Source organism: Gobio gobio, assembly GCF_949357685.1.
Source record: "Gobio gobio genome assembly, chromosome: 21".
In the NCBI taxonomy this organism is placed as follows: domain Eukaryota; kingdom Metazoa; phylum Chordata; class Actinopteri; order Cypriniformes; family Gobionidae; genus Gobio; species Gobio gobio.
Window position 1 is genome coordinate 25850115 of NC_137117.1, and position 16089 is coordinate 25866203.

Consider the following 16089-nt stretch of genomic DNA (forward strand, 5'->3'; position numbering starts at 1 on the left):
GATCTCTGCAGTTAGACATAGCCTCACCCTCTACTAATGGGTTTGAAAGGGCTTTTCAATTCACTTTCAGTATATACTTTTATTTTTAGTAATACATTTATATTTTATTGTATGAACTGATCATGTACATGCTTTAATAGGTGTAATGGATTTAGTCCAAATTTAGCCAACAATTTTTATTTTACAATTTTTACGGTGTGTATACATAAGCTTTTAACCTTACACACACAAAAATATATAAAATTGTAAATTATAAAATGTATATATTTAAATTTTTTTGTATATATATATATATATATATATATATATATATATATATATATATAAAATTATATTTAATAAATAAATATAAACTTCACCCACACACTTCCATTTTAATAGAGATAATTTATTTGTTATGCCACGCATATAGAACTAACACTTCTCAAAAGCAACACAATACACATACTCATGCTGCACACTGCAGCACAGTGAACAGCTTTTGCTCTTTCTTAAAATACTCAGTGGAGCATCAGAATCACTAAAACTCACAAGAAGCTAAACAAAGATCTTTCACACAACACAGACACAACTAAAGGACTGATGCTATTTGGATACCCAAGCATAGATGGGGATGGGGGCAGGGCCTGTTATGGTGAGCAGTGTAGTGTGCCATAGACTACAGATCTGGACCTTTGAATTCACTGCTTTTCCATCTAGTCTCCATTCTACTGGAGCTGGCTTTGCGTGGCGTTATGTGTGGGAGAGTAAGCACGACGAGCACACTAAGACCGATGACGCGCCGTCGCTTCAGATGGGCTTCCTGAAGTTCTTGCCAGCGAAACGAGCCTTGTCACCAAGCTCCTCCTCAATCCTGCAGATGTCATACATTATCAGAATCAATCTTGGAACGTCACTCAGTTTACAGACTGGGACTTAACGCTATTTAGTATAGTTGTAATGATTAGTAAGACAAAACTATGCAGAAAAAAGAAATCTCTCATCTCTAATGGAGCTTTAGTAAATATACTTACACTGCCATTCAAAAGTTTTTAAATTCTAATATGCTGATTTTCTTATCAATGTTGAAAACAGTTGTACAGATTAATATTTTTGTGGACACCATAAATAGAAAGTAAAAAAAAAAAAAAACAGCATTTATTTGAGATATTATTCTGAATTATTTTTTAACATTATAAATGTCTTTACTGTCACTTTTTGTCAATTTAATGAATCCGTATTGAATAAAAGTATTTAAAAAAAAAAAAAAAAAAAAAAGGATTTTTTGAAAGGTAGTGTATTTAATGAGAACAAACACAGTTGAGTGCGATAAAAGACATAAAACTAGCAGGCATTTGGTTGCTAGGGACAATAGTCAAATACACTGTACAGTTGTTATGCAAAAATATTTGAATTGACCAATCAGAATCAAGTATGCAATCAGAGCCCATTTAAGAGTTCAATATTGATCCATAAATGCAAAAGCTCACCTCAGCAGCTGATTGTACTTGGCCAGGCGCTCAGACCGGCAGGGAGCACCAGTCTTGATCTGAAGGGGAAAAAGACAATTTACTTTGTGATCCCATATAGAGCATTGGTCGGCCATAGATAAGAAGGTGTCTGACAAGCCATGTACCTGGCCAGTGCAGAGTCCGACCACAAGGTCAGCAATGAAGGTGTCCTCTGTCTCACCAGAACGATGGCTGACCATTACACCCCATCCATTAGACTGGGCCATCTTGCAGCTAAACGAAGGAAAACAAACAAAACACATTACAAACAAGACCAAAAGTATTTTAGTAAATTGTAGTTAAGAAGAATCACAACCATCGTGTGAGATATCAGAAACACTCACGCCTGAAGGGACTCAGTGACTGAGCCAATCTGGTTGACTTTGAGCAGCAGGCAGTTGCAGGCCTTATCAGACACAGCTTTGGAGATGCGCTTGGGGTTGGTCACTGTGAGGTCATCACCCACCACCTGGATGTTAGTGCTGGCAGTGAAGTTGGTCCAGGCCTCCCAGTCATCCTGGTCAAATGGATCCTCAATGGAGACCACTGAGAAGCAAAGATGAGACTTTATTGATGTGGGCTGGAGCTGAAGTGACCACCTGGCACATATCAACCACACAATCTACATACAGGTTTGGAAATGTAAACAGGCGGAAATAAATGAGTTTTTTTTTTGAGTTAGCAAAATATTGGCTCTATTAGGCTTGCTGTGTAAATGCAACTAAAGAGATATGTGCAATGTTTAATTCAAAATATTTTCAAAATAATTAAAACCATTATTTTTAATACATCAATATTTATGTTTCTTTTTAATAATTAAAGCCATTATTTTTAAATACATCAATAGTCATGTTACTTTTTATATAAAGGATTGTCCAATAAGTTTTTGCGGTTTTGTAAAACTGGTATAAAGAATCATGAAATTTTACTGATAGTGGTATTAACTACTGACATTTTGAAATGGTGACAAACCACTTAAGCTTAAGCTGCATCATCAATAATACAGTAAAAACAGTAATGGTGTGAAATATTATCAAAACTTATTTCGTAATATAATTTTCTCAAGTAACATTTATTATTATCAATTTTGAAAACAGTTGTGCTGCATAGTATATTTGTGGATTTTTTTTTTCAGCTTTCTTTGAAGAACAGATAGTTTAAAAGAAAAACATTTTGTATAGATTTTGTTTGAAACATTATGTTTTACTGTCACTTTTGATCAATCCTTTTACTTTCGAACACCAGTGTACCCTGCAATAAAATTGTTTAATAAATATAGGCCGACTACAGGTAAAACACTATATATAGTTTATATATACACTGTATCCTGTTAACTTACTACCTAGGGAACTGGCCTCAAGGGGGGTAAATCACCCCTGTCTGTATCATTCACTGCTGGATCTCTTCAAAGACCTGGGTCTTTTTTTAGGTGATCTAAAGATACCCAACACACATGAGGGAGGAATGTGTGTTTGGGTAAACATACTTAGGCAAGTAAAAAGTGTGTTTTTGGCAACACTTTACAATAAGATTTACCAAGTTAATGCAAGATCCTTAAATCACAATGACTATTTTTATTTATTAAACTTGGTTAATGTTAATCTATACTAATTTATCACAATTTGTCTCTTTAGATGCTCTGACATCCGATCTGCACTAAGCAGTTGTCACTGGCCAGCTGAGGATCACAGTAGAGTATCACACACACTCACACATAGTATCACTAAAGATCAGGGCAACTGACCAGGATAATCCTTAACAAAGCTCCTGTAGATGTCAGCCAGCTGGTCAGGGCTGATATAACGGCTGGGGTCATCAGGTGATTTGAAGTCCAAGTCGTACTTGCCACCCTTGTAGAACTCAGAGGCGGCCACATCCATGCCGATCACAATTTTGTCGGTGTAGCCAGCTTTGCCAATGGCATTCTTCAGCAGCTCCAGAGCTGAAAAATATTTGTAATTTACGCTTTACCACAATTAACAGCAAACTTTTAGGTTCAAATGTTATATGAATGTGTAAAGCAAAGTGTATGTTTTAGGTTTCTCATACAGTCATAAAAACTACATAACTCCCAAGGGTGGTTAATGTCAAATGCCCATATGTAGCTGTAAGTACTCATAACAAATCATTAATAATTTCAATTGCTTATATTAGCGACATCAAAAAAATGGCACCGATTTGTACTTTATCTAAACTTAAATGCATCTTGAGGATATATTTCATGGTTATAACGCATAAGCTTTTAACCTACAGCAACTTTTGGATTCCGGACTAATATTTTAAGACAACTAAATTAACACTGATGCAACAAATAATATGGGTAAAGAAGAGGATAAATATTAAAACATTTAAAGAGCAAGTAAACCAGTTAGATGTGAAGACCTCTACATTATTTTTCTCTTAAATCGGCAGATGTTATGACTGTGACTGCATGCAGCACAGAGTTCATGAGCATTCCCAGAATTCCCTCGAGACTGGGCCACAGCTGCAGAACTCACTAGTTTCAATTCAATTTTACCAATGCACCAGATCTTAAAATGAAAACCATTTGTTTTTTGATGGAAAGAAATTAGTTTTGAAGTTTAGGTAATGAATCACAGTAACTCAAAGATGTTGTTCAAATGGTCATGTTTGTAAACTCACTAATCTATAATCTAGATAACAGTAATCTCTGACTCCTTGAGTTATCTCTGTGTCATCTACAATCAGTATATCTTATAACATATTGTTTATCAGTACTTATCTGTACTAGTTTTCTTGCTATAGGCTAACAGGATGAATTGATTATAAATGTATGTCATCTCTCATATTGTTACCTTTAACTCCCCAAATTTGTTATACCATGATTATGTTTTATATTTATGGTGGTGTTCTGTGAAAAAATACGAGTTCTTTTACATCAATACACAGTACTGGAGTATTTACATTCTTAAAAATCTGCTCCATAAACATTTCTAGGAATTCCAGTTCTAGACTCCCTCATGAAATTCCAGAATCTCACCTTCTTTGTTCTCAAGGATGTTGGGGGCGAAGCCACCTTCATCGCCCACATTGGTGGCATCTTGGCCGTACTTCTCCTTGATGACATTCTTCAGGTTGTGATAGACCTCAGCACCAATGCGCATGGCTTCTTTGAAGTTGCTGGCACCGATGGGCAGGATCATGAACTCCTGCATGGCCAGCTTGTTGCCGGCGTGGGAGCCGCCGTTGATAACGTTGAAGGCCTTTGAAAACAGACAGTCAATTTATATTGTGCCAAAGTTTGCATACTTCAGTAATGTTTATGGTTACATACGAGTTTTATTCCAAACCAGAACAATTAAGCATGCACCATTTCAGCATTTTTGTCTGACATAAGCTGACATTTATAAATATTTACAAATATAACGCCTGGAGATTCACAATGTATTTCAACTAAAGCAAAATAGAATTTTAGCCATGTTTCCATCTATGCTGAATTTAAATAAATAAATAAATAGCAACAATTTGTTGCTAAAGTAGCGTTACAAAGCGTAACAAAATAGTGGAAAATAGAAAAGGAATTTCTGAATTTCAGAAAATATGTGGGTCTTTAATTGAAAGTAGCTATGTTTCCATCCAAAGTTGCATATTTAACTTGTGCGGAAAACGGTAAAAATTACAAAATCGCAGTTGCGAAAAAAGCAGCGCATCCATCCCATGTGTTCAAGAGAACATTCCTGGGAAATTGGTGCAAAATATCTGTAATAAAAAAGGAAGTTGGGGAAGCCACTGGGGCTCTTTTTCCCTACATCATAATAAATGACTTGCGCTGCACAGATGAAATCCTCTCTGAGATGCAAGTAATGTTCTCTTGTTCGGATGGTGGTGTTTGGAAATGCAATCATTTGAGATCTGGGAGGTCATTATACCAAATCATTCTGATGACAGAGTTTGGCTCAGGCATTTCAGAATAACTAAAAAAACATTTTAGATGCTGTGCATTGTTCAATGAAACTTATCCGCTGGCTAGTCCAGTTATCCAATCACATCCATTTTTGAGGCAAAGTCAAAGTCATTGTAGTCTATGCACATGTTTAGAATTTATGCATTTCCATCCAGCATTTTTTAAGCGATATCCCAAAATGTGCATAAAATTAGGTAGATGGAAACATAGCTAGTAGCTAGTAATAACTTATTAGTGGTTTAGAGGGTGCAGACACATACTCTGATGAAATGTTAATCAGTCACATTACTTGTTTTTATTAGATGGGCATCTAGGAATTTATCAGTAAATGGGTTTCCCTTTTGGTTTATTTCCCAAAATTTGCATAAAATAGGTGGATATAAAATTATCAAAACATTGTAATGTCCATCAGGACAGGCTAATAATTATTCTGTTTATTCTTCGGAGCACGTACAGGGACTGGGAGAATGACTTCAGAGTTGCCAGCGAGGTCTGCAATGTGGCGGTAGAGGGGGACGCCCTTCTCTGCAGCACCAGCCTTGCACACAGCCAGGGAAACGCCCAGGATGGCATTAGCACCAAACTTTGCTGTGGATTCAAGTGAGCACATTCATTAAAATAATGGATGCATATTTCAAAATCTTTATAAACCAGCATGAAGAGCTGTGATAAATAACAGTTTCAAATTGTAAATACATTCTGTTATGGCAACTAAAGGAATTGAAAAAGAACAAAACACTTAATCATATTAATATGCTTACACTTGTTGTCTGTGCCATCCATATCAAGCATCAGCTGATCAATCTTCTCCTGCTCCACGACTGAAACGCTCTGTTTAAGCACAAGAGATGAATGACAATATCAATCATTTTTCAAGGAGTGTGATGTTCACACAAACGTCATTTAGCATAGAACAAATGCAACGTTATGGCATTCACAGCATTGTGAGATTAGGGGGAGGGCTTTATCTTTATAACTGGTTTTAAAAATGACTAAATTCTAATATTCTTTCAAATGTTAGTTAGTGTTCACAACAAGACACTTACCACTTCAAATAATGGTCCCAAACTTATCTAATTCTCTCGAATAATCTTACAGTACTTGTCTTGCATATTACGAATAACCACAGCTCAACAACAGTACACATTATCATGTTAGTCAAAGAACAAATATTCCTACCTGGCTAACCAGAGCAGGTGCAATTGTTTTATTGATATGCTCAACAGCTTTTGAGACACCTGCAGGGACACAAGCAGACCATCACTGACCCAGGCCAAGGAGTGGATGAACATGCAGAGCAGACATGACTAGATGATCACAGAGCAGGTAAGTGCTGTACTCTCAATGAGAACATCTGTGATCACCTACAAATATCTGCCGAGGTTAGTCATCAAAGCAAACTCAAAGGCTCATGCTGCTTCTGTGCTATATCAAAAGGGGTTAAGTTCCTCACTTCAGTTAATACACACGCTAATTTACCTGATTACACAAAGCAGGGGCCAAGAACTCATTTACATATTTAACAGCTCTTTTCACCCCTGACAGAGGAGAAAAGATGGCAGAAGAAACAAGAGGATGAGAGAAGAGGAAGTGCAGATGGACAGACCATTGAAAAAACTGAGGAAAATTATATATTTCACGGAAATCAATCAATATATATATATAATAAATAAATACATATTAAATTATTTACACAGTGAGGAAAATAATTATGTGATCCCTTGCTGATTTTGTAAGTTTGCCCACTTACAAAGAATTGAAGGGTCTATCATTTTTATGGCAGGTTTATTTTGACGGACAGAGACAGAATATTAACCAAAAAATCCAGAAAAAAACACATTACATAAAGGTTATACATTGATTAGCTTTTGATCGAGTGAAATAAGTATTTGATCCCCAACCAACCAGCAAGAATTCTGCCTCCCACAGATTGGTTATGTGCCCATGTGGAACACATTAGTCCTGTCACTTTAAGTAGTACTCCTAATGTCAGCTCATTATGTGTATAAAAGATACCTGTCTACATAATACCATCACCATGGGCAAGAGCAAATGGCTGTCAAAGGATGTCAGGAACATGATTGTAGACCTGCACAAGTCTAGAATGGGCTACAAGACTATCAGAAAGAAGCTTGGTGAGAAGGACCCAGCTTTTGGTGTGATTATTTGGAAATGGAAGATATACAAAATAACCAATCAATCACCCTCGGTCTGGAGCTCCATGCAAGATCTCGCCTCATGGGGTAAGGATGATCATGAGAAAGGTGAGGGATCAGTCCAGAACTACATGGGAGAAGCTTGTTAATGATATCAAGGCGGTTGGGACCACAGTCACCAAGCAAACCATTAGTAACACACTACGCCGCAATGGATTGAAATCTTGTAGTGCCCGGAAGGTCCCCTGCTCAAGAAAGCACATGTACAGGTCCGTCTGAAGTTTGTTAACGGACATCTAAATGATTCAGAGAAGGCCTAGGAGAAAGTGTTGTGGCTCTTTGGCATCAACTCAACTCATCGTGTTTGGAGGGAGAGAAATATTGACTATGACCCCAAGAACACCATCCCTACAGTCAACCACGGAGGTGGAAACATTATGCTTTGGGGCTGTTTCTCTGCTAAGGGTATAGGACGACTTTGGCCGATGGACGGGGCCATGCTCCGTAAAATCTTGGACGAGAATGTCCTTCCCTCAGCCAGAACACTGAAATGGGTTATGGATGGGTCTTCCAGCATGACAATGACCCAAAACATACCGTAAAGGCAGCAAAGAAGAAGCACATTAAGGTCATAGAGTGGCCTAGCCAGTCTCCAGACCGTAATTCTATAGAAAATCTGTGGAGGAAGCTGAAACTTTGAGTTAACAAGCGACAGCCAAGAAACCTTAAGGATTTAGAGAGGATCTGTAAAGAGGAGTGGACCAAAATCCCTCCTGAGATGTGTACAAACCTGGTGACCAACTGCAAGAAACATCTTACCTTCTCCATCAAGTATGAAGTCTTATTTTGCTTGGGGATCAAATACTTATTTCACTTACTGAAATGCAAATAAATGTATAAACTTTATATGATGTGTTTTTTCGGGATTTTTTGGTTGATATTCTGTCTCCATCCATTAAAATAAACCTACCATAAAAACCTTTCATTTTTTTGTAAGTGGACAAACTTGCAAAACCAGCAGGGGATCAAATCATTATTTTCGCCACTGTATATTTGTATAATATTACAAATAAAGCATGATTCAAAATGGGTTTTACATAGAACATTTAATTAGAATTTTATATGCACACAGATTTGTCATTGTTTTATGAAAAGTCTCTTATGATTTATTTGATAAAATTACAATAAAAACAATAATATTGTGAAATACTATTAAAAATTAAAATAACCATTTTCTATTTTAATAAAATTTAGAATGTATACATTACATTCTCAATATAATTTTTTCTGGATTCTTTGAGTAATAGAAAGTTCAAAGAACAGAATTTATTTGAAATATAGAGAAACTTTTGTAACATTGTAAATGTGTTACTTTCGATCAATTTAATATATCCTTGCTGAATGAATATTAATTTCATTCTTACTGAATAGTTTTGTGTATATTAAATTTTTTATTATTTATTATTATAATACAATAACAATGCAACAATGTTTAAAAGTTTAATAAATGTTTTATACTGTATTTCACAAATCTCATAAAAAGATAGAGATGCTTTGAAATACTACATGTACAAACTGAATATCTAAAATACAAACCTTTGCCCAGATAACGCGTCTTGTCATTGTCGCGGAGTTCAAGGGCTTCATAGATGCCGGTAGATGCGCCACTGGGCACTGCAGCTCTGAAGAGACCTGTTGAACAATAAATAACTATTCACATGTTTCCTCATACAATGTACATGTACAAACAACTTTGCTGATTTGACTCAAATCTGTTTCCAGAATTCCCTACTAGAACCACTGAAGTACCATATAAGGAATGGAAGGAAACATCTCCTCACTGCAGAACAGCTTATCCGACATGATCACAATGTATACAATCTATATGTATTGACTCCGCCTCCTACCGCCTATATGTATTGATATACGTGTATATCTTTAAAGGAAAACAAAACGAATTGATAAAAAGCATGAAACTCATGAATTTTTTTATCACCAATGTAGGAAGTGTTGTCAAAGGGGTTTCCTCGTGACGTAACCTACTGAGAAAAAGGGGCACCCCTGATTGAGGTTGGCACACGTGCACTTCATGATGGCACATTTCAACTCCAAGTGTGGCAAATCTGCACATCCATATTCAATCAGCTCTGCTGAGTGAACATGAGTCGATTGCCAGAGCGTGCAGATGAAAGCGGATTTAAAGCTTAACCAGAAACCAGTGATTTTGTACCTAACCAATCATTTCCACCAAGCAACGGTAGAATATCTAAACATCCAAAATAAAAAAAACAGAGTAGAATAATGCATACTAGGTTTGATTTTTATCATATCTGTGTTAATGCACTGATCCAATCATTATCATATCAAGCACTTTGCCAATCCAATGGGACAAATTCCAAAAAAAAAAAAAAACCTGTGCACTATTAAAACAACTCTAAGCTATACTTTAGGCTGTATTTTTCCAGCCCGACCTCATACTGTTTAATCAAAACCCATTCATTAAGCTGCGCTCAAATACACACAGACACATTAGATCTGGGTGAGTTGTCTCCACTTGTTTTCATACATCTGGGACAGAGGGTAGTACAGGAACGCTAGCAGAGGATGAACATACATTCTACACGTTAGTCCCTAAAAAAATACCACCTTCATCTTTCACAGTGAAATGTATACTAGCTTGGCAGGGTATGCCAACTCCCTCTCTCGCTTCAATTCAATCTGGCAGGAGAGACATTCTACATATTTGCTCACTTGCCAGCCTCAATCTTTCAAAATGGTCATTCACTGAACATAATTAAAACTCTGGGCATGTGTTAGAGCCCAAGACACCGCCTTGTGTTAGACTAGAGTGCAGGGCACTAGACAAAAAGCAAGTTGTAAAATCAAGTATATACTTGAACATTGTTGTGAATGAGCAAAACATTAATATGAGATTGATGGTCTAAGTCTCTTATGCTCACCAAGGCAGCATATATTTGATGTAATATTATTACATTTTAAAATATTAATAGTCTCCACTGTCACTTTTCATCAATTTAATGCATCCATGCTAAATTAAGTATTAATTTATTTGAAATGTTTGCTGATCCCAAATGTGAATAATAATGTATATACCATCCATTTAAAATGTACTTTCTGTGTTCATGTGCAAAGCAGCACCATACTGTAGCAATGCAATACAAGTGGTATGTTTTACTTTGACTATTTATAACCACCTACCACCTGATATGTCGACTCTGAGCTATTGGACACCAACATGAGGGCCTGAATAGGCAGAGAGGCATTTAGAAGCTCACCCATGTGAAACCGCCACTGCATTCAGACTCTACGCCCCAATAACATCACATACAATGTCAATTACTGTCACTTTGTATTGATGTTGGACTTGTAATGGACTGTTCTGCACAGTGGTTGAAGAGACAGTTTGTGGGCTCTGAATTGGTCCCATATTTATATTTGCTGCAACATGGCAACCTTGCAAAATGGATGAATGGATTAAACACCCTGAAAGAATGGTCAGATCATATATAATTAATCATTATATTAAATATTTTAAAAACAAATTGCGGCAAATAACACACTGCTAAACGCTCAAAATGTTAAAAGTGTTTGACAATTTGATTACTACAAACCTTTCTTGGTGTAGAGATCAACCTCCACAGTGGGGTTTCCACGGGAGTCAAAGATTTCACGAGCGTGGATCTTCAGGATAGACATGGTGCAGTTTCTAAACAGAAAAGAAAATGTTAAGAACATGAGGTCCCAAAATAACACCAATAAGACTGGAGGTGCTCAATATATTGGTACCATATTGGTTCATATTGATCCATATTGAGCTAATTTAGAAATGTCCCCTATTTTTACATTTACATCTTGATCTTTAAAAAAACTAATACTTTAATAACACATTTTAATATAATAATTAGCCAAAGTAAATATCCTTTTTTTTTTATTTTTTATTATGTACACTATAATGTTGTGATGGCTAAGTTCACTTCACAGTTTTCAATACTTTAATTAATTTAGACAAAACAGAATATTTCATAAGATTATATTTTTATATATATAATAATTTTGCTTTATTATAACTTAAAAATGGCACATTTGTTCATAGCTAATCCCACTGAAGGCCTAATAGTGATTTCCCCACTAGAAAATTACTCAATTGCTCCAAACTGAGTCAAAGATGAAGAAGGAACTGTTACATTTCACCATGTTACATCAGCATCCATTAACACTTTTTATGATTTCAGAGTTTCAGTTAATGCAGTCACCAGAAGATGTACAGGTTCAAACTGAGTAATCCACCCACTTTTGACAGTCAACATGAGCAACAGACAGCAGGGGAATAAACTAACTTTAAGACTTGCAGTTGACTATTTCCCTCTCCAGCCAAGAAAAGCTGAGCCTTTCAGCTGTCAGCACCTGTTCACCTAAAAATCCTGCTGGACTGGACATTTGGAAATATTAAGTAACACTCGAATCCTCTCACGCATGATGCCTTTGAATGTTTGAATTCATCTGGGACAAATTAATTAATTACCTGACTTCTTTCAAATAATGTTTTCTGAACCTTTTGTGCACTCAAACAAAGGATTTACTCATCTAGACAAAATTCATATAACAAAAGCCCATATTTTCATTGTCAGACCAGGATGTCGCAAGAAAATGAATATCACAAGACTCATTTCCTCCTCCTCCTCCTCCTCCTCCTCCTCCTCCTCCTCTCCTGCCCTGTCATGGTGTGCTAACTTATAAAACCAAACAAAAAACATCCACATTCATTGACCAATGGAAAATCCTGTCACCTTAAATGTCTGTGGAAACTTCCCACTGGCCACAACACAGTGGGTTGGGTTAACTGAGACAGACAGTAACAAGTGACCGGCCTCCTGTCTGCAGTGGGAATGCGTTGCTCTCAATTTGAACAGACTGGTAATGAGTACTGCATTAAATGAAGCTTCAAATTCAAGACTTTAAAAATGATAAAGGACCAAAATGGGTGTGGTGACAATACTACCCACTGTCACTTTGACAGTTAAATACTTTTCATTCAGTCTAAAATAAATGTATTTGCTACAAAATAAATAACAGCAATGTCTCCAGTCACAAGCATTTCCAGTATCCGATGTCAAACTGGGACTCCTTTTAGTTTGCTCTAGACCAGCTGAAAATTTTTTTTTTCATGAATGAACATGTTTAAGTCAACTGTATCCCTTCTTAAAAACCACTCACATATGCGTGACATAAATGTTGCAATGTTAAAATGAGATAACACTGACTGAATACTGAGATTCTAAGGACGTCACAGCATCACCTTCAGCATTGCATTACTCGGTCACGACCACTGATTTAGCACATCTTATTAATCATGACAAATGTTTCTAACTGCTAAAATGAACAAGTTACAACAAAAGCCCTGTATTCACCTTACCTTATCTGGCCTAAACAGTGCAAGGGCAGTCGAATGTTGACCGTGGTGCAGAGCAGAGAAGGCAGAGGTTGCTGGAGCTGCGCACTATTAAATGCTGAGCATCAGGAAGCGGTCAGAGCGAGCGCGCTTCTCGTGCTGTGATTGGTTAGACGCGGCTCACGCGGCACGCTATAGAGATTGCATGGCAAAAGGCACGTTTTCAACCGGCGAGACTCCGCCTTCAAATAAGGATGCGGAAATGTTCATTCATTGATTAAAAACCTTTATTTATTATATCTAAAGGCTATGGATTCAATTCCCTTGACGTTATGGGTGGTATTAGTAGTGGATGCTGTGTTTGAAGCTTTTTCCATCGAGTATTTTCGTGTTTTATGGTGAAAACTGGTGCATTGGTGGAGTACGTGCAGGGCATCACCTACTTCCAGTGCTGCGTCACAGTGAGCGTGCACATGAGTGAAGACAGACTGATTGGATATGGCAGCTTTTATGTCATTTTGAGCTCAGTTTACATTGTGATTTATACAATTATGTACATTCGATTGCACGCTAGTTTCAAAATATATATTGTTAATAATATTAACGATGATGGTGGCACTATCTCTTAAACAATGTCTGTATATATCATTTGAATTTAAGTAAAGGGTGTTGTTTAAATGATAGCCTATGTTCCTAAAATTAATTTGATAGGCTAGCTGGGATCTTTTTTATTCAATTTTTTATTTGACTTAGTCAAAGCAATGATCTTTGTAAAATAGAAAATCAACTTGTTTCTTTCTCAAGTGTATTTATATAATTACTCTCTATTGTATGTAGGCTATTTATTCAGTAGGCTAACATATCATAATATATGTATGGCACAGTATGTAAGAATGAACCTATAATTTACAGCCAGACTCTCGTAGTAAAATCAAACGCAAACGATGGACCAAGTGATGCTGTGCGATTTCTAGCTTCAACTATGGCAGCCTGACACATTGAATGACCTTGAGCAAGATTACCTACTATTGCGCCATCTTCTGGCTGCTGATAGGACAGGCACTTCAAAAGTAACACAAGCAGTTTATAATTTGGAGACTTTGTATGAGTGTTTTTCAAATCTACACTACTATTCAAAATTTGTTGAGTAGGTCATATTTCTTTTTTAAAAATAAAAAAAAACAGCAATATAGTGAACTGTTATTACAATGTTTCTATTTTTGGTAAAGATTTTTAGCATCATTATTCCAGTCTTGAGTGTGACATGATTCTTCAGAAATCATTGTAAGCCTATGATTATTTGGTGCTCAAGAAACATTTCTTCTTATTATCAATGTTGTAGTTTTGTGGAAACCATGAATAGAAAGTTTTTTTTTTTTTTTAAAGGCATATAAATACTTTGTAACATTATAAATGTATTTATTGTCACTTTTGATCAATTTAATGCATCCTTGCTGAATAAAAGTATTCATTTATCTGATGAATCTTACTGGCCTCAACTTTCTGAAAGGTATAGGTCTAAAGGATTTGGAAGCTTGTCATTATGTTTGGTAGTCCCATTATTTGTGACTAGATTTACTTGCATTAGTATTCAGATCCCTAACCAATTCTCTCATTACCCTGAGTTACAGATCTTACATTGAAATTTAGTTTTTATTTCAAACCACTGAAGACTGACCAGGCTTGAGGCAATAGAACAAAAACATCTGTTGTCTTATCAGTGCTGCAATACTGCAATAGCATTTTCTCAATTCTCCTTTCAATTATGTATTAGGCAACTGACAAACGATCATGTTGGCCCATTTCTAAAAATATCTTTTATGTCTTTTAATGCTCTTTAGTAGGACACAGCGTTCATCAACATTTTTATCTCTTTATCACTGTACCCTTATTTTCCTGTAGCCTACTCCTTGCTATAGGGGGTATTTTTTTCTGTTCTAATTTAGGAAGGGCCAGCTTTGATGTCGTATATAACACAACAAATGTATACAGCTCAGTTAGATTTAGTAACATTGATGTTAAAAGCATGTCACAATTACATATAGCCTATAAAAAAGCCAAAATGTCAGATTAAGATCAGAGTTTTTTTTACCTTTTTGATCTGACAAAAACCAGTTCACAGCACGGGATTTCTGCCCCTCATATCAGCTTGTATTTAGGTAAAAGGTACATCTTGATCACAACATGTTTTCTCAAACTCCTGACATGTTTTCACAGAGTTCTATGAGTAATGTGCAGTTAACGCAGAGCTCTTGACATGACTTACTGGACCACCTTTACTTCATTATCAGCTACTAAACTCTGAAGTCTTCAAAGTAACCTTTGACCTGCATCACTCATGAGTACCTCATTTAATCAGTTCCTGACCTGTTTGAAGAGGGTCCCACATCCGATAATTAAAATAACAGTGTTGGGACATCCAAACACTTTTGTATACCCTTGATTTACTTCATCTTTAGAATACACACATTTCATATTTCCACTGTTACTTTATTAACAGAGAAAAGTTTATTAACTTTACTTTACTGCTAAGTATTTTTGGTACAATTAATTGAAGGTTTAGTGCTTTGAAATAAAAAATATCACAATATCCATTGCTAGATTTATAATAATATTTTTAAAGCACTGTTTAATGTATTGTTTGTCATTGCAGCCTCTCGATTATTTTATCTTCCAGTTTCTCCGCTTTCCTGTAAAAACAACTTGAAAAAACGTCTTGACAGCTGTCATCGACCGTTTGTTATACATCTTTATTCATAAGTAAAACATATTAAATCAGTATAAGACACAGATGTTTGGTTTTTCAAGACATGAAAAAATTTGAGTGATGAGAGTTTGCTTGAGAGGTTTCTGTTCTCTGGAAAATACAAAGCAGCTCTGCCCTTGCTTGCTATTCAGTAGTGTTGGTATCATATAAAAAAATTATGAAACTAATTATTGCCTAACCTTACAGTAGAAGCTTGTCTGATAAAATGAAATAATCACACTTGTGTAATACTGACTTACATTAAAAAAAATTCTGGAGCTGATTACTATATTTAATTATTAAACCCATTGTTGTTATTATTATTTTATTCTATATAGCCTATTCATCTCATGTGAGCATAT

The 16089-nt window shown here is 35.9% G+C and overlaps 1 protein-coding gene across 3 annotated transcripts; it reads right to left on the reverse strand.

Annotated features, from left to right (window-relative positions):
- Nucleotides 1–356: 356 nt before the first annotated feature.
- eno1a (enolase 1a, (alpha)) lies at nt 357–13175 on the reverse strand. 3 transcript variants are annotated; one of them, XM_079803531.1, is made up of 13 exons: nt 13006–13108; nt 11204–11298; nt 9168–9263; nt 6895–6953; nt 6595–6653; nt 6177–6246; nt 5870–6003; nt 4492–4714; nt 3235–3432; nt 1835–2036; nt 1616–1724; nt 1470–1528; nt 370–853 (listed from the first exon to the last, which is right to left on the reverse strand). In XM_079803531.1, the coding sequence occupies exons 6-13, from the start codon at nt 6205–6207 to the stop codon at nt 790–792; spliced, it is 1020 nt and encodes a 339-aa protein (XP_079659657.1). In that variant the 5' UTR covers nt 6208–6246; nt 6595–6653; nt 6895–6953; nt 9168–9263; nt 11204–11298; nt 13006–13108; the 3' UTR covers nt 370–789. The 3 variants fall into 3 exon arrangements, with proteins under 3 accessions (XP_079659656.1, XP_079659657.1, XP_079659655.1); XM_079803530.1 differs by lacking the exon at nt 6895–6953 and having other exon boundaries at nt 357–853; nt 13006–13175; XM_079803529.1 differs by lacking the exon at nt 6595–6653 and having other exon boundaries at nt 13006–13134.
- Nucleotides 13176–16089: the final 2914 nt, after the last annotated feature.